Source organism: Pleurodeles waltl, chromosome 3_2 (assembly GCF_031143425.1).
Source record: "Pleurodeles waltl isolate 20211129_DDA chromosome 3_2, aPleWal1.hap1.20221129, whole genome shotgun sequence".
NCBI lineage: Eukaryota > Metazoa > Chordata > Amphibia > Caudata > Salamandridae > Pleurodeles > Pleurodeles waltl.
Window position 1 is genome coordinate 200,069,852 of NC_090441.1, and position 19,690 is coordinate 200,089,541.

A 19,690-nucleotide genomic window follows, 5' to 3' on the forward strand; every position below is an offset into this window, starting at 1 on the left:
CTGCAACTTGTGATTAGTTGTGGTGTGCACCAAATCTATATACTGCGACTAGTGATTAGTTGTGATGTGCACAGAATCTATGTGCCGTGACTTGTGATTAGTTGTGGTGTGAACACAGAATATATGCGGTGTGAATTGAGATTATTTGTGCACCCGTAATATGTGCTATATGTGCTGTGAGGTGTGATTAGTTGTGGTGGGCACAGAATCTATGTGCCATGCGTTGCGATTAGTTGTGGTGTGTACAGAATCTACGTGCTGCAAGTTGTGATTAGTTGTGTCTTGCACAGAATCAAAATGATATGCGAGTTGTGATCAGGTGGTGTGCACAGAATCTGTACGCTGTCTGAGTTGTGATTAGTTATGGAGTCCACAGAATCTATGTACTATGTGAGTTATGAATAAGTGTGTACAGGTGCTGTGTGAGTTATGATTGTGTCATGTGTACAGAATCTATGTCCTGTGTGGGTTACGATTATATGTAGTCTGCAGAGAATCTTTGTGGCAAAAGTTGTGAATAATGTGGTATGCACAGAATCCTATTGCGGTGAGCACTGATTATGTGTGGTGTGCACAAAATCTATGTGCACACGGACACCCAGACACAGCTCCCAGGGAACACACTGACAGATCCCACAGGACACCCACACTTAGCTCCCACGAGAGACCCAGACACATCTCTCGGGGACCCCCAGTCACAGATCCCACAGGGGATCCAGACACTGATCCCACAGGGGACCCAGACACTGATCCCATGGGACACCCACACATAGCTCCCACAGGAAACCCAGACACATCTCCAGGTGAACACCCATACACAGCTCCCAGGGGACACCCATACACAGCTCCCACGGGACACCCACATATAGCTCCCACAGGAGACCCAGACACAGCCCCCCGGGGACACCCAGACACAGATCCCAGGGGACACCCAGACACAGATCCCACGGGACACCCAGACACAGATCCCACGGGACACCCACACATAGCTCCCACAGGAAACCCAGACACATCTCCTGGTGAACACCCATACACAGCTCCAGAGGGACACAAAGACAAAGCTTCCATGGGACACAGAGAGACAGCTCCCACTGCATCTGCGGAAACAGCTCCCACAAGACACCTAAACATACGGACACCCAGGCACAGCTCCCACAGGACACCCAGACGCAGCTCATACAGGACACAAAGACAGAACTATGCAGGACATCCAGATACAGCTCCCACACAACACGCACACACAGCTCGCACGGGATACCCAGACACACGGACTAGACACAGCTCTACAGGAAACCAAGACACTTCCCATGGGACACCTAGATAGACTGACACCGAGACAGCTCCCACCGGACACCCAGATATAGCTCCCCCTTTACACCCAGGCAAAGCTCCCACAGGAAATCTAAACACACAGACACAGCTCCGACAGGACACCCAGACACAACTCCCATGGGATACCAAGAAACAGCTCCTACAGGACACCCAGACACAGCTGTCATGGGACAACCAGACACAGCTCCCCATGAGACACCAAGAAACAGCTCTTACAGGACACCCAGACACAGCTTTCAAAGGACACCCAGACACAGCTTCCATGGGTTACCCAGCCACTGCTCCAACAGGACACACAGACACAGCTCCTATGGGACATCCAGACACAGCTCCCATGTGACACACAGACATTCACATTAAGTGTATTTGAGTAAATAAAGTGCTAGTCTCATTAAGAGCCTGATTTAGATCTTGGCGTTAACTGGCTCGCGTCCTTTTTTGATGGAAAACCCGCCCGCAGGCTTGGCAGTCTGCCCGCCCCATTTAGATATTGGTTGGCCACTAGGCAGTAGACTGCCGGCCATTCTGATCACTGGGCAGATTTGGATGTGCCTTACCACCAAGCCAACCGTGGCGGTCTGACCTCCACATCTGAGTTGGCAGATTGGGTGGGAAATGAAGTAAAAACGTACCTTTTTCCCCCATACCCACTTCTGTTTTCGACTGGACAAGACCTTCCGTCCCTGCTGCCACTGGGAACACAGAGAAAACACGACTCCCCTGTCGCCGGATTTGAAGGTAGTGAACCCGTAGTGCTTGTGTACATTATGGGGTCACAGAATATGGCTTGGGACCAGTGCAGTCACATACATGACAGTCATTTTTAAAAAGTATTGTAACATGCATATGTCAAGAAGACAATTGCGTCAGACATGGATGGGGATGCACTGGTACAATACACATTTCACACACATACTGAGCTGTCATTATGGTGTAAGTATTCCTTGCTAAATGAATGCTCACACCACAATAACGTCACAATCATACTTGTCAACTATGTCCATGTGGACACATTGCAGGGGTACATCTACCTGTACTCTTGTGCTACCAGTTGTGTATGTAAGGCAGTACGTGTATGCGATTGGATTGGATTGGCTGGGTGAGGTGTAGTGGGTGATGTGGCTGTGTCACTTGCATGTGGGTCTGCTGTTTTGTATGTTTGGTTGTGTGTTGTGTTGCTGTGTTTAACACTCAGGTGTGGTTGTTGTGTGTGTGTGTGTGTGTAGTGTTTATAGTGTGTGTATTTTGTGTTATGGATGTATGGCAAGGTGTGTCTACGGCATGTACCTGTTGTGGTGGAATAACAGTGGATAATAGTGCATATGTGGAGTGTTGTGTGGTGTGTTGTGCAGGGGGACACATATGGCTAATGTACAGTGAGTGTGTGTGGCTTATCTCAATTCCACAGCCACTGCCATTGTTCGATGTCCATTGGGCCCTGAGACGTCCTTCCTTCCTCAGTCAGCAATCCGCCGTCAGTACACTGCCTGCAGGAATGTAACATCTAAATAAGGGCGGTGGGAACCCGCAGCCCTGATGGCTGCGAAGAGCACTCTGTTGTGGTGGTCAGCGGCTCAGCCACAAAACATCTAAATACGGCAGGCGGACCACTGTCTACTTGACAGAGTACTCGGGCCTGTCGCAGCAGCAGATTGACGGTAATACGGCCAAGATCGAAATCGGTCCCCAAGTGTGTTTGAGTAAATAAAGCGGTAGTGTGTGGAGATTCATATTAAGTGTGTGAGTACAGGGTCTCTGGCCATTCAAGAAGCTAAGCTTGCAATATGGTGGGTGGGAAAGGAGACCACGGCTGGGTGGGCCCAAAACCTAGTGAGTGGTTAGAGGGCCTCCTGGTCGAATAGCCACATGTGGGTCGAGAACTGTAGACAGACTGCTGGGAAGACCAGTGCCCTGGACAACATCCAAAGGACCAGTGCACTAAAGGGCAAGTAGCCCTGAAATATTACCTTTACGCAAGGTAAAAATGGTGTGCCAGAGTGGACTACCATTACCCTAGACCTGACCACTGGAAGAAGTGCCTTTAGGGCCAGGACACTGCCCTGAGCTCTGATATGTTCCAGCAGGGGGGTCTCTTTGGGTGTCAGGGAGTGGGTGTCCAGATGATCTGAGAGGCCCCGATAGATGCCAAAGTGTGGCTTCTTCTGGACCTTTTCAGCCACTGGAGTCAGATGGCCTGGGGCAGGCTTTAATTTAGATGTAGCAGAAAGAGGAGGTAATGCACAGTGCTTCGTGCCCCTCCCCCCCAAAAGACACCAGGGCAGGTGAAGGTTGAGTACCCTGAGGAGTTCAGTCTCTAGTGTGAAGAGTCACAAGTATCCCTCCCAGAGGGTGATGGGGGGGGGCGTCTGAAGGCAAGAAGGGAGTCCAGCACTAAGTGATGCCACCACTGTCTCTCATGGCACTGAGCAAGGCTGGTAATGGTGGCATTAATGGTAGTGGCCGCACTTGAGGTGGTAATGGTGGCAGTAATGGTAATGGTGGCACTTGAGGGGGTAGTGGTAATGGTGGTAGTAATGGTGGCACTTGAGGTGGTAACGGTGGTAGTACTGGTAGTGGTGGCATGTGAGGTGTTAATGGTGGTAGTAGTAGTAGTGGTGACACGAGTTGGTAATGGTGGCACTTGAGGTGGTAGTGGTAGTAGTAGCAATGGGAGTGGTGGCACTTGAGGAGGTAGTAGTAATGATGGCACTTGAGGTGGTAATGGTGGTAGTGGTGGCAGCTGAGATGGTAATGGTGGTAGTAATGGTCATGGCAGCACTTGAGGTGATAATGGTGGTAGTAATGGTATTGGTGGCACTTGAGATGGTAGTGGCAATGGTGGTAGTAATGGTATTGGTGACGCTTAAGGTGGTAATGGTGGTAGTAATGGTAGTGGTGGTACTTGAAGTTGTAATGGTGATAGTAATGGTAGTAATGGCACCTGAGGTAGTAATGGTAGCAGTGTCACCTGAGGTGGTAATGGTGGTTATAATGGTAGTGGTGGAACTTGAGGTGGTAAAGGTGGTAGTAATGGTAGTGGCAGTACACGTGGTGTAATGGTGGTAGTAATGGTAGTGGCGGCACGTGAGGTGGTAATGGTGGCACATGAGGTGGTAATGGTGATAGAAATGGTAGTGGTGGCATTTGTGTAATGGTGGTAGTAAAGGTAGTGGTGGTACTTGAGGTGGTAGTGGTAATAGTAATGGGAGTAGTGGCACTTGAGGTGGTAATAGTAATGGTGGTAGTAATGGTAGCAGTGACACTTGAGGTGGTAATGGTGGTAGTAATGGAACCTGAGGTGGTAATGGTGGTAGTAATGGTAGTGGCACCTGAGGTGGTAGTAATGGTAGTGGCAGCACTTGTGGTGTAACGGTGGCAGTAATAGTAGAGGTGGCACTTGAGGTGGTAATGGTGGTAGTAATGGTGGCACATGAGGTGGTAATGGTGGTAGTAGTGGTGGCACCCGAGGTGGTAGTAATGGTAGTGGCATCACCTGAGGTGGTAATAGTGGCAGTAAAGGTAGTGGTGGCATGTGAGGTAGTAATGGTGGTAGTAATGGTAGTAGTGTCACCCGAGGTGGTAATGGTGGTTTAATGGTAGTGGTGGCACTTGAGGTGGTAAAGGTGGTAGTAATGGTTGTGGCAGTACATGTGGTGTAATGGTGGTAGTAATGGTAGTGGCGGCACATGAGGTGGTAGTGGTGGCACATGAGGTGGTAATGGTGATAGAAATGGTAGTGGTGGCATTTGTGTAATGGTGGTAGTAATGGTAGTGGTGCCCTTGTGTAATGGTGGTACTTGAGGTGGTAATAGTAATGGGAGTGGTGGCACCTGAGGTGGTAATGGTGGTAGAACTGGGTTTAGTGGCACTTGAGGTGGTAATAGTAATGGTGGTAGTAATGGTAGCAGTGGCACTTGAGGTGGTAATGGTGGTAGTAATGATAGTGGTGGAACCTGAGGTGGTAATAATGGTAGTGGCACCTGAGGTGGTAGTAATGGTAGTGGCAGCACTTGTGGTGTAACAGTGGCAGTAATAGTAGTGGTGGCACTTGAGGTGGTAATGGTGGTAGTAATGGTGGCACATGAGGTGGTAATGGTGGTAGTAGTGGTGGCACCCGAGGTGGTAGTAATGGTAGGGGCATCACCTGAGGTGGTAATAGTGGCAGTTATGGTAGTGGTGGCATGTGAGGTAGTAATGGTGGTAGTAATGGTAGTAGTGTCACCTGAGGTGGTAATGGTGGTTTAATGGTAGTTGTGGCACTTGAGGTGGTAAAGGTGGTAGTAATGGTTGTGGGAGTACATGTGGTGTAATGGTGGTAGTAATGGTAGTGGTGGCACATGAGGTGGTAATGGTGATAGAAATGGTAGTGGTGGCATTTGTGTAATGGTGGTAGTAATGGTAGTGGTGGCCCTTGTGTAATGGTGGTAGTAAAGGTAGTGGTGGTACTTGAGGTGGTAATAGTAATGGGAGTGGTGGCACCTGAGGTGGTAATGGTGGTAGAACTGGGAGTAGTGGCACTTGAGGTGGTAATAGTAATGGTGGTAGTAATGGTAGCAGTGGCACTTGAGGTGGTAATGGTGGTAGTAATGATAGTGGTGGAACCTGAGGTGGTAATGATGGTAGTGGCACCTGAGGTGGTAGTAATGGTAGTGGCAGCACGTGTGGTGTAACGGTGGCAGTAATGGTAGTGGTGGCACTTGAGGTGGTAGTAATGGTGGCACGAGGTGGTAATGCTGGTAGTAGTGGTGGCACCCGAGGTGTTAGTAATGGTAGTGGCATCACCTGAGGTGGTAATAGTGGCAGTAATGGTAGTGGTAATGGTGATAGACATGATAGTGGTGGCACTTGAGGTGGTAATGGTGGAAGTAATGGTAGTAGTGGTACTTGAGGTGGTAATGGTGGCAGTAGTGGTGGGACTTGAGGTGATAATGGTGATAGTAATGGGAGTAGTGACACTTGAGGTGGTAATGGTGGTAGTAATGTTAGTGGCAACACTTGGGGTGGTAAAGGTGGTAATAATGGTAGCAATGGCACACAATGTGGTAATGGTGATAGTAATGGTAGTATGGCACCTGAAGTAATAATGATAGTAGTTGCACCTGAGGTGGTAGTGATGGTAGTGGTGGCACATGAGGTGTAATGGTGATAGTGGTGGCACTTGAGGTGGTAGTAATTGTAGTATCAGCACTTGAGGTGGTAATGGTAGTGGTGGCACTTGAGGTGGTAATGGTAGTGGTGGCACTTGAGGTGGTAATGGTATTGTAATGGTAGTGGTGGCACTTGAAAGTGGTAATAGTGGCAGTAATGGTAGTGGTGGCACGTGGGGTGGTAATTGTGGTAGTAATGGTAGTGGCCTCACTTGAGGTGGTAATAGTGGCAGTAATGGTAGTTGTGGCACTTGAGGTGGAAAAGGTGATATTAATGGGAGTAGTGACACTTGAGATGGAAACAGTAGTAATGTTAGGGGCAGCACTTGGGGCGGTACAGGTGGCATTAATGGTGGTAGTAATGGTAGTGGCATCACAAGGTGGTAATGGTGATAGTAATGGTAGTGGTGGCACTTGAGATGGTGATGATGGTAGTAGCAGCACTTGACGTGGTAGTGGTGGTAATAGTAGTAGCAGCACTTGAGGTGGTATTCGTAATGGTGGTAGAAATGGTACTACCAGCACTTAAGGTGGTAATGGCAGAAGTGGGAATGGTCACAGTAATGGTGGCACTGGTCATGTTACTTCGTGTGGTAGCAGAGGTGTTGGGGTAACAACACACACTTCAGTACTGACAAAACTTTATAAAAAACCTAATGTAATAAGAAAATATAAAAAAAGTTGTACTTTCCATATACTGTGCATGTACAAGTGATAGCGATTTTTTTTAGAAGTAAAATAGTCCCTCGTGCATTGCAGTGGAAGCTTAGTGATACACCAAACAGCCAATAGCATGAGGTGAAAAGGTATATTCCTCTGAGTGCAACTCTCACTCTATGTCCATGTTACAGAACTGGTAACAATACTTATTATAGACGGCTGCACTGCCAAGCCAGACCTTAACATGGCAATGATTGTGAAAAGAATCTTCCAGTGTGACAGAAGTATCTGGTATCCACACTGGCAGTGAAATCAAGGGACCTGTGCAGCATGTGCGACCACACTTGAGAGTAGGGCATGACAGAACATGATGCAGGTATGTGAGTGTGGTAGCAAGAAATGACTGCTTTGGTAACACTATAGAAGCTGTCTCCAGTCCATGCCCACACGTGGAGTGGCACACAGCCAGCACAGAGGATTAAAGAACCGTCCACCTCAGGGCCATACACTTCAGTTTTTGTAGCAGTCTAAAACCTGCGGGGTGAGAGATATATAAGCAGGTTCACCTTGCAGTGTTTTTAAATCTTCTCACACTAATGCACCATTTTTTGAAGGTGACTGTCTAAATCTAGGGATGCCCGCACAATAGTAAGTGCACACCAAAAGGTACACAGAATGCCTACTTTATGGAGGGTAAATCAAATAAAACAATGGCGCAGAATTATAGGGTTTTGGCGTAAGGCAGCGTTGCAAGTCCCCTTGATGCGCTGCCCTGCGTTTAAGTAAAAAGGCAGGAATGCACCTTATCTATGGCTTACAGCACATTGCTGTCCCTTCCCCCAGTGCTGGCACTGTTTCAACAGCCTAGCACTGATGCAAGCACCCTTGCACAGTGGTGGAGGTGGCACCTTCCTGCACACATAAAATCCTGGGAGACTTTTTTCCTCTGTGTCTGCTGCAGGATGCAGCACACATAGAAAGAGGAAAGAAATTAGGAGGAATAAAGATTTTTCTCCTTGTTGTGCCTCACCTGGGGATGTGTGAAAATCCATGGATGTTGCATAGGAACAGCCACGACAATGCCCATGGAATGCCTTCCTAACGCAGAGTAAGGCAACAGCAATTTGCGCTGCCTTGCCCCACTCCACGTCTATGAGGCCATTAAAAGCGAAGCAAACTGGCTTTGTATGGCCTCATAAATATGGTTGAAAAGTGTGCGCCACCATTGCGTCACTAACGTGATGGCGCACATCTCATAAATTTGCCCCAATATGTCCACAAAATGAGAACATAGGTTGCCTATGGAGAGGTCTTGAACGGCTCTGGAGGTCTGGTCTTCTCATTTAGGTTGACCTTAGTTTGTTGGCAGGATGCTGAGCAGAATGATAGGGAAGGCAAAGTGGGCAGTCCACTCGGGAGCTGTGGGTGTTGTCCATTGGATTGCTGGTGATGTTGAGAGGACAAGCTTGAGTAACAGTGGAGGGCCGTGTCAGTTGTGTGACGTGCAGTACTACATTAAGGGTGTCAAAGAGGTTGAGGGAGGTGCTGTTTTTTTGTTTGCTTGTTTTGTCTGGGAGGTTGACGTCACCAAAGATGGTGGCGTGGGCATGTCAGATGGAGAAGGTGTCAAGGACATCTGAGAATTCATCAATGAAGTCTATGTTTTGCGCAGGACATCTGTATGAAACGGGAGGTGATGACCTGAATTGCAGAGCATTGGAAATGGTATGTCAGCAGCTCCATGTAGCTCCCTGTTGCTTGCCTAGACTACAGGACCAGGAAAAATTCTGGAAGACAACAAGGTGTCCTCCCTTCTTATGTGCTTGGTCTACTAGGCATGCTATAGCCTGTGGGAAGAAGGACTTCAAGGATGTGAGGGTGAACCATGTTTCTGTGTTGAAGGTGCCATAATGACTGCAACAGGTGATGAGGTGTGAGACGTGTGGGGTGTGGAGTATTGTAGAGCGAGCATTAATGAGCATGAGTTGTTCTTAGTTTGAGGGTGTGTGTTAGTAGGATGTGTATGAGTTAGGGTCTCAATCAATCAGTGTACTTGTAAAGCACAACTAGTCACCCGCTAGGGTCTCAAGGCGCGGGGTGGGGGGGACAGTAAGTGAGTGGTCATCGAAGAACAGAGGCGATCAGGTGAAGAGCCGTTTTTAGGTCTTTTTTGAATAGCGATAGAATGGGAGATCTTCTGAGATGGATGGGAAGGGAGTTCCAGGTCTTCGCGGCATGGTGATAAGTGGTGCTAGGCAGGGCGCATGATTATATCGTACCTTGTAGGTTTCAGTGAAACAGGTGTTATGGCTTAAGGCTCTTGCAGGCAAGTGATGCTCTATTCTGTGCCCGCCCTAGAAAGGCAAAGTCATTGTTAATGTCTGCCCTTTGCTAGGGATGCACGGGTGATGGGATGCCCTGAAGAGCAAGAGAAACAAAGATATCCCACACAACACAGAGGGGGAAAGAGTGAAGAAGTGTCTGAGCAAAGAGTAGGTGGGGTAGACTGGAAACAAATACTCACACAGTGAAGAGGAAGTAGTATGAAAAGGGCAGACCGACCAGTACTGTAAAGAGGGGGTAATGGAGGCATAAAATGCACAAGAGAGAATGAATACTGAAAGGAACACAGAATGCTTAAATAAGCAGAAAATGAGGCAAATAAAGCCCAAGATAGAGCTGAACCAAATTCCCTGTAGGCAAAAGGCACAGTAGGATAAACTGCATGTCACAACAATAAAGAGAAAAGGTCCAGAGAACCATGGGCGTGGTTAGGGTAGTGAAGAGCTGACCAGGTAATATTTTAAACTGGGTGAAAAGACACCCAGTTTAAAGCCTGCCTATACTGTTTATATCTTCTTCGTTGGCTACATTGACCAAAGTAGCACCACCAACAGGCCTCCACCAGTGAAGAGGGCGTGATGGCAATCACCGATGGAGAGGTGATAAAGACTTCCATAAAAGGATACAACAACCAACAAGGAAGAGACACTTATGACTAAGACTTCCAGGTTCATGGTATTTATTGTATTTTTCATGTCAGTACTTGAATGCCTGGTGGGTTTTAATGGTGTCAATACCCATGTATCATACACACATGAAAACATGAACGTAGAAGTACAAATCTGCAACCTTTAAGATCCATTAGCAGAGCCCAACTCCCTTTTCCTAGCTCCCTGACCTTTCAATCTAGCCTACTGGCCTAGATGTGATGACATATTTTGTGTATTTATTTATACTGAAAAATAAATACAGACAAAGGAATCCTCCGCCACCAGAGAGAGGGTGACAACCTCAAAGAATGTGGATGGGGTTATGATCCCCAAGAATGGGGAAGGGGCAGAAGCTCCGAAACATAGGGGTGGCGAAAGACAACTCCTTCATTTTTCTAGAAGAACATTTCAAAGTGATCATCAAGCAGAGATGGTCTGTGAAACGTCACCTTTTTTGTCCCTCTAAAGGGAATAAACAGTACATGTCGACAAAGGCTTAAAACATAGGCAATTAAGTACAACATAAAATGTATAATTTTTAGTACCTATAAAAGACTTTAAAACAAACTTTATAACAAGTCCACACATACTTCAAAGGAGAGGTAGTGAGAAGGCAGGTGACTGACAGACACCCATCCCAGAGGTAAGGGGGCATGGCGAAGTTTAAGGAGGGGTGAACTTTCATACCCCACAAAAAGTTCAGGGAAGTGGAAGGGGATGAAACTGTTGAACTCACATTCCCAAACAGTGGGAGATGTAAGGGGGAGGAGAAAAGAGAATAGGGGCACTGGGGAAATAAGTAGATGGAATAAGAGAAAGTCTAATGACTCCTTCAATACACACGCTCTCCTAAGAGAAGTGCAGGCAGGCGAGCGGAGACTAAAATATAAAAATAAAAATCAATTTTTCGTGATTAAAATGACACAGAAGGCATCCCGCGAGTAGGAAAGGATGTACCAAAAAAGCTTGGTAGGACTCTCAGCTGAAAATGTAGGTCTTTTAATGTCACAACCATTCAAGTGTCTCACTTTCTGAATCATTTTATGTGATATTCCTCAGGTCGTCATTGGCCATGCCTTCTTGTGAGGTCACATCCTGCGAAAAACTCTGCTCAGAAAGTCTATTTGTGATGCTTAAATTATTGTATCTAATTTTCATAGGGCACTCTGCACCTGCTATGCCACATCTTGCATTGATAACCTGATATTTCATAGACTGAGGTGATGTTTCTTGACAGGCCGGCTTGTGACGTTAAACCCGGATAGAGCACTTGGTAATGTCATATCCTGTGAGACCATATTTGATGCCATTTCATGCCAAAATACCTTCAGATGTAATACCCTTCAAAGGCCCTGAAACCTCATAGTCGGCCAGGGCACGATGACATATTACTTGTCGGGTCACCCTGTGAAGTCATATCCTGCCTGGATACAATGGAATGTCTTATAGTGCTTAGACTCCTGTTGCCATATCCTACGAAAAGACCATGGAATGTCATATCCTGCCAAAGCACTCTTTGACCATACATGAGTTGTTTGTTGTACGTCACCTTGTGATGTTTTATACCGCTACAGCAACCGCTGATGTCATATCCTGCCAAAGCATCCTTTGACCATACACTGAGTTGCTTCTTGTACGTCACCCAGTGATGTTTTATTCTGCCAGAGCAACCTCTGATGTCATATCCTGCCAAAGCACCCTCCGACCATACACTGAGGTGTTGTTTCTAGTAGGTCACCAGGTGATGTTTTATCCTGCCAGAGCAACTTCTGATGTCATATCCGGGTCGTGGCTTGTCCAGTGGTGAGAGGGAGAAGTGCGTCCACCTGATTTAACACCCAAGAAATGTGAGGCCTGGCCTGGGGATCCACAGTCATTGTGGCGGACAGCAGCTCCTTCAGCTCCTGAGAGTATCTGTTGGGATAAGAAAAGACTGATGAATATCAGAGTTCCACAACACAGCCTTCCTTCTGGCTATTTATGTAGGGAGCAATGTGCTTTCCATCAAATACATAAGAGGTGCACTGTGAAGTGTCCTGAAAGTCAATGTCATTCTTTATCTGTGTCTGTCTGAGAAAATAAGTTACTCACCTGTAACAATAGTCCTGCAGCTTCAGGCGGTGGCTTAGTCGACCATATGGTGACTGATAATGCAAAACCATCAACATAAACCTTTTCTGGGCACTGTTACCATCTCTCAGTTTCTAGCCAGATGTGAAGGTGAAATGTATAAATATGCTTAATCATTAATGTTAGCACTAACCCCTTCACTAGGGAAGCAAGATGGCAGCCTGTCAATCTAGAATAGCCTTAAGCTGCAACTCTGTAGTTACAGGTATGGTAATTTTTCCTTTTGCAGTGTGACATTATTCACGATTTACAGGCTGTTTTTCAATTATTAAGCATTATTCCACCTGAGGTGATGGATAGCGAAGTATGAATGTTTTAACATGATCTGTCCTAAAGCTGCTTCTTGTTTCTAAATATCCATCTAGTAATGCTTAGTAACAGAGTGAATAAAAGAACGTGGAGCAGTTTCACATACAAGTCTATTAAGCACTTGCATTAAAAGCTACACTGCTGAAGGAGCTTTTACCTAGCACAGTGTGCTCTTTGATTAAGGTAACAAGCACAACTTTGCACAATCCATCTACCAATTGTTCTTTGTGTTATTGGTCTTCCCATCACCTGCAGAGCATACAGCGCAAACACCTGCTATATTTTACTTCTTATGTTGGGCATATCGGCTGTTGGTGATCTTTCTCAACTTTCTTTTTTTGTGTGTTGTATTTCTTTATTAGAGATTTGTAGAAGCAAAAAAGCAAGAACAGAAAAATTAACATAGTGCTCCAATCACTTTCAACATACAATAGACAGCTGTCCTGTACTTAGACCCAGCCCCTCTACCGAAACAAAACCAAAAATGTAGAAGGCTAAAATCATGCGAAGTTACAACATGACCATGGGCAAATAAATGGTAAGCATGGCTTCAACACCAAAAGCAGCATTCCATAACACAGTGTAACTAACATTCCAACATAAGCAGCTTCATAGTTGTAGAAAGAAATAACCACGATTCCAAACAAATCTCCATGACAGTATTCACAGTTGGTCCAGATTGTTATGTCAATCCCCACTCATTAATTAAGTACCTCCCACCTCCCTACACCACAACTACCACATCTGTGGGTGACAGAGAGGGGAACCTCGCGAGGTAGGGACGTTCCTAGAAAAGCCTACGGAAGGGGATGCTTGGTTCATGTATATCCCGGGTTCCGTAATACAGGGGTAAATGATAGAAGAGAGGGAGGGAGATCAGAAGAAGGACAGGCCGGGCTTATAGGTCTGGGGAGGCGGGTCAATGGACATGCAGGGAGGGTCGAGAAAGGGGGGGATATGTGATGAGATGACTTGACTGATTGCCCTGTCAAGCACACTCTGGGTGGTATTGAGGTGGTAGGGGCGCCCCCACTTAGTACATAGAGTTTGAGGCAATAGAGATCATGTTGGTGAAAGAGTTAGAATAGCTGGTGCTAGACTTGGAGCCCTAAGAATAGTGAACGTCGGTCGTGTTGCTCCACTGCTCAAGGATTCATTTTGAACTGTAAGGTAGAGGAGCCAGAATCAGCAAGGAGGAGAGAAGTAGGGACACAATATTCGTGACCTAGAAGAAAGAGGGGAAAAAATGAAACATAATTATGAAACTATGAGAAGGGTATAGAGTGGAAATGGGAACAAGAACAAGGACAGAAACAAGGGCGTCGGCCGGGGGAAGAAGTAAGGGGAGGAGATGGGGACGTAACGGGGAAGGGTGAGGGGTTGTACTGTGGTGAGTCCTGGGGGAGGATATGCGTGGTGGTAGCTGATTCGTAGAGGGGGTGGTAGGTACTGGAGAGGAAGGGAGCCTTATGAATGGGTGATAGATGAGCATATCCCATCTGAAGGAAGGGGGTCAACATCTCCAAATGGGAAGGCAGGGTGGTAGACCGGTATGTGGGCATGTAGCCTCCTAATCCCTCGACGCAGGAAGGGTGCCCATGGCTGGAGGAAAACCTCTAGCTTGTCTTGGAGACTATAAATTAGTTTCTCATGCATGGCTGCCTGGCACATAGCAGCAATCCATTCCCCATGAAGAGGAACCTGAGTTGTATGCCAGTGTCTCAGTAGGCACACCTTAGCTGAAGCAAGCGCAGTATGTAGTAGACGTTGTTGTCGCATTAGGCAGCTTAATTCACTGGTATCATGTAATAATATGAGGGAAGGAGTGAGAGAGGTTGGTAATGGAAGTGTCTCTCTGAGGGTATGCCCTACCTTCTGCCAGAAAGTGTGTATAGCTGGACAATCATGCAGAATGTGAAGCAGATCACAATGATCATGAGGGCATCTCCAGCAAGAGGCATGAGATAATAAACCCGCTGAGCGCAACTTCTGAGGGTCCAGTACCAATCGTACAGCGACTTGAATAGGCTGAACTTTCAGGTGAGCTTCTCTAGGCCCCCGGTCCTTGGCCGCTATCAGTTCAGCCCAATCCTCCAATTCGCATTCAGTCTGAAGGCGTGTCTGCCATTTTGCCTTAGTGGTGAGTAAAAGTGGGAAGGAGACAAGGTGACGATTTAACTGGGCGTGGAGCCCGGAGATTGAACCCCAGGAAGATCCCCAAGTCTCCAAAAAGTGAAGTATCGGAGACTGAGGAAGGTCCCATGGGGGCCTTCCTAGTCATCCCTCCAAGCAGTGTTTAAGCTGAACAAAGCATCATAGGTGATACCCAGGTAGATCAAATTCCTCTCTCAGTTCTGTAAAGGATTTCAATGTGCCCCCATGCAGGAGTTGGTCCAGTCCGTAAAGGCCTTTTGAGCGCCATTTTTCCCAGAAGATGGTTATCTTACCTATAAGCAACCCCCGTTGTCCCATAGCGGTGCTCTGCCCCACATGGATAAGCCTAGGTGCGTTCATTTATCAAAGTCACGTTTCATATTGGTTAAAAGCGGGTCAAGATTATCTGTGATCATGTTCTCTAGTCCTCTATTAATATATTTGCCAAGGTATTGCAGGTGCAATCATTTCCATTTGACCGAGAAATCTCGGACTGACAAGCTCACTGTTACCGGGGATAACGGTAAGGCCTTGCTCTTACCCCAGTTAATTCTATAACCTGACAGGAGCTCAAACTCAGAGCGGATGGTGCGCAGTGCTGGCAAGGACTTGGGTAAGTTGGTAAGGGTAAGTAGAATATCATCAGCATATAGGTAACTAGTAGAATCCCCACCAGGAATGCATATCCATGAGATGTCACTCGAGCCACGTATCGTGGCTGCCAAGGGTTCCTCAGCCAGAAGGAACAACAAGGGTGACAGAGGGCAGCCCCGGCGGGTATCCCTGTGCACCGGGAACGTATCAGAAAGGAACCCCCCTGCAGTTGACCTGTGCGGTCGGAGAGTCGTATAGCAGGTGTACCATTTTGATGAAACTGGTTCCGAGGCCAAAATGCTTTAGTGTTTCAAAGAGGTACAACCTCTCTATGCAATCAAAGGCCTTCTCAGCATCCAAAGAGAGGGCTAGGGTTTCCTCATGTGAGTCCCGTGTTGCCCAGATAGCATGGAATAGTGTGCTGAGGTGATTTCTGGAAGAACAGCCCGTCACAAAGCCAACCTGTGTGTGATGAACCAGGGAGGGTATAACTTTCTTGAGACGTGCCACGAGTATCCCTGCCAGGATCTTAACATCTCCATTGAAGAGGGAGATAGGGCAGTAGCTGCCACACATAAGAGGGTCCTTACCCAGTTTGGGCAGTACTACAATAGAGGCTCGCTTGGATAATTGATGAAGAGAGCCAGTTTGTGTGGCCCCGTGGAAGGCCTCAGAGGGTTGCCACCAAATCCTCCCCCGCCCATTTATAGAATTCCACTGGGTGCCTTATGATATGGCAGATTGGCAATAGCCTGCCTGATTTCTTCTTTGCTAATGTCTCCAGCAACAAAGCCCTACCTTCCTCCGAAAGGGGCTGTAAGTTCGCCTTCTCCAGAAATTCAGGTAATTTTACCTGATCTACCGTCACCTCTGGAGCATAAAGGGTCCGATAGAAGTGAGCAAGCTCATTGGCAATTTCTTGGGGGATGTGTAATAAGTGAATCATGTGCGTTGTATAGAGCCGGAATGGCCAATGTCGCCTTTCTTTGGCGGAGCTGGGCAGCTAATAGGCAGCTTGCTTTCTCCCCATGCTCATAATGGCGGCCCTTAAGTCTCCGTAGGGCATATTCTTCACGAGATGTGTAAAGAGAGTTAAGCTCCATTTTAGCGTGGTCCAATCGGCGTCGGAGGTGAGTGGAAGGGGTACGGCTATAGTCATGTGTAGTTTGTAGGATACAGCCTTCTAGGGCTTTCTGCTGGTCACGCTTTTGGGCATTGGCAGTGGCGGCGTCTCTCATTAATTGCCCCCTGATCGCCACCCTTAGCCGCAGCCCAAAGCAGTTAAGGTGAGGCTACCGAGCCTTTGTTATTATGGAGATATTCTGTAACATGAGAGCTAAGCTTCTCTTTTCCCTCCCGGGTGCGGTAGCGGGAGATATTAAGGCGCCATTGTTTACGGAAGGGTGAAACTTGTCCGAGTCATAGAGACAGTGAAACCGGGGAGTGACCCGACAAGGCTGCTGGAAGAATCTCAGACTCATTAACAGCTTGTAAAAGCAGATTCGAAATTAGGAAGTAGTCTAGCCTGGATTGGGTTCCAAGTACTGGTGACATAAAAGTGTAATCTTGGTCTGTAGGGGGTGAGAGACGCCAGTGATCCTACAGGCTGTGGTCGAAGATGATGTTCCCCATGAGAGATCTGTCTGCATTGTTACCCGCATCGTTTGTTTGATTTATCTACAATAGCATTTGGTGCTAGGTTCCAGTCCCCACCCAAAAGGTACTGAGAAGCGTCAATCTCTGTCAGTATTCTGTTAAGAGCGAGAAAGAAGGAGCGTTTAGAGCCTGTGGGGGCATAAATAGATCCCACGCATATTGTGGAGGAGCCCAATACTAACTTGGCAAGGACATAGCGCCCCTCTGGATCCCTCCATGTCTTAAGAAGTCTAAACGGTAATAATCGACGAATGAGAATCGCCACACCGCACCTACGTCCTGTGCCCTGTATGCCATCTCACGCCGATGGCGCTCCGCTATGGAGCACCGACCCACCCAGTCCCTCCCTACTTACGTAGCTTGTCTGATTCTGAGGATAAGTGGGTTTCCTGAAAGAAAGTGACATCAGTGTGTTCGGATCTGAGATGAGACAGAATATTTTGTTGTTTAATGTAATGTGTCACTCCATGGACATTCCAGGAAATAACCTTTAGTGGTTAGCCCATTGAGAAATATCAATGGTTCAGCAGTGGAGGGATGCAAAATCTCAGAGTGGGAAGTATTCTAACTGGAGAGGCTATAGGGGGAGTGATACGGGGCTCTGGATATGAGTACGTTGGTGAGGGGCAATCAAAGGAAGGGGAGGGAAGATTTATTAAGGGTCCCCGGCCGAAGACTATAAGGAGATCGAGCCTGAAGGCAGTGGAGAGCAGGGAAAAGCAATGGGATAAAATAACAGATACCACTAATGAGAGAAAGAGAGGAACACAAGAAATATAAAGAGAAGAGAAAAAAAGAAAAAGAGAGGAGAGAAGGGGGTAAATCCGCAGGTATGGAGGAAGGGACCCAGACCTCGTGCCTCCGAAAGTAGGAAAATAAAATAAGAAAGAGGAGGACCCAGAACACAGAGCTATATCTGTGAAAAGTAAGGAAAGGGTCCTCACCTCCGGTAATATTGTTAAACCGCGGGTCGGTGCCGACATGGCCGCGCGCGGACGATAAAAGGTATATGAATCATTAATATGGGCCATCTATTAACCACTGGGTGGAGGTGACACTTGTCATGAGGTCCATTGATGATGCAGGAAACAAAATGAAAGAAAAAGAAGGAAGAGAGCAGGGCGGGGTAACCATCACTATGTATAGCAAGGTCCAATGGGTAATAAAATGATATGGCCATGCACCAAGCTCCTGTTTAAGGGTCAAATAACCCTAATGTGCTGGGACCGGGGTAACGAAGAATAGCAAGGGTCGAGGTAATTGAGCATGTGGGTTCATCTGTGATCAAAACATCATGCCAAAACAAGGTAACCACACTTAATACGTGTCCCCTGGGGCCCACTCATGAACAATCCTGAAAACAACAGTCCGCAGGAATAGCACTAGAACATTACCATCACACTGAAACATTAATGCCGTATGTAGGAGGCTGGACTGGCTTGTAGTGAGTACCAAGGGGTACTTGCACCTTGCACCAGGCCCAGTTATCCCTTATTAGTGTATAGGGTGTCTAGCAGCTTAGGCTGATAGATAATGGTAGCTTAGCAGAGCAGCTTAGGCTGAACTAGGAGACGTGTGAAGCTACTACAGTACCACAAGTGTCACTTGCACAATATCATAAGAAAACACAATACACAGTTATACTAAAAATAAAGGTACTTTATTTTTATGACAATATGCCAAAGTATCTTAGAGTGTACCCTCAGTGAGAGGATAGGAAATATACACAAGATATATGTACACAATGCCAAAAATATGCAGTATAGCCTTAGAAAACAGTGCAAACAATGTATAGTTACAATAGGATGCAATGGGGACACATAGGGATAGGGGTAACACAAACCATATACTCCAAAAGTGGAATGCAAACCACGAATGGACCCCAAACCTATGTGACCTTGTAGAGGGTCGCTGGGACTATTAGAAAATAGTGAGAGTTAGAAAATTAGCCCTCCCCAAGACCCTGAAAAGTGAGTGCAAAGTGCACTGAAGTTCCCCAAAAGACAAAGAAGTCGTGATAGTGGAATAATGCAGGAAAGACACAAACCAACAATGCAACAACGATGGATTTCCAATCTAGGGTACCTGTGGAACAAGGGGACCAAGTCCAAAAGTCACAAGCAAGTCGGAGATGGGCAGATGCCCAGGAAATGCCAGCTGTGGGTGCAAAGAAGCTTCTACTGGACAGAAGAAGCTGAGGTTTCTGCAAGAACGAAAAGGGCTAGAGACTTCCCCTTTGGTGGACGGATCCCTCTTGCCGTGGAGAGTCGTGCAGAAGTGTTTTCCCGCCGAAAGAACGCCAACAAGCCTTGCTAGCTGCAAATCGTGCAGTTAGCGTTTTTGGACGCTGCTGTGGCCCAGGAGGGACCAGGATGTCGCAAATTGGACCAGGAGGTAGAGGGGACGTCGAGCAAGACAAGGAGCCCTCTTAGCAGCAGGTAGCACCCGGAGAAGTGCCAGAAACAGGCACTACGAGGATGCGTGAAACGGTGCTCACCCGAAGTCGCACAAAGGAGTCCCACGTCGCCGGAGACCAACTTAGAAAGTCGTGCAATGCAGGTTAGAGTGCCGTGGACCCAGGCTTGGCTGTGCACAAAGGATTTCCGCCGGAAGTGCACAGGGGCCGGAGTAGCTGCAAAAGTCGCGGTTCCCAGCAATGCAGTCTAGCGAGGTGAGGCAAGGACTTACCTCCACCAAACTTGGACTGAAGAGTCA

The 19,690-nt window shown here is 47.2% G+C and overlaps 1 protein-coding gene across 4 annotated transcripts in view; it reads right to left on the minus strand.

The window, feature by feature from the left end:
- Positions 1–10,144: 10,144 nt before the first annotated feature.
- The window catches only part of STK16 (serine/threonine kinase 16), a 120,119-nt gene continuing 110,573 nt past the window's right edge, over positions 10,145–19,690 (minus strand). For all 4 annotated transcript variants that reach the window (XM_069227183.1, XM_069227184.1, XM_069227182.1 and 1 more), the window contains one exon: positions 10,145–12,046. In XM_069227183.1, the coding sequence (XP_069083284.1) occupies positions 11,908–12,046 (139 nt within the window). In that variant the 3' untranslated portion in view covers positions 10,145–11,907. The remainder of the gene's footprint in view (positions 12,047–19,690) is intronic.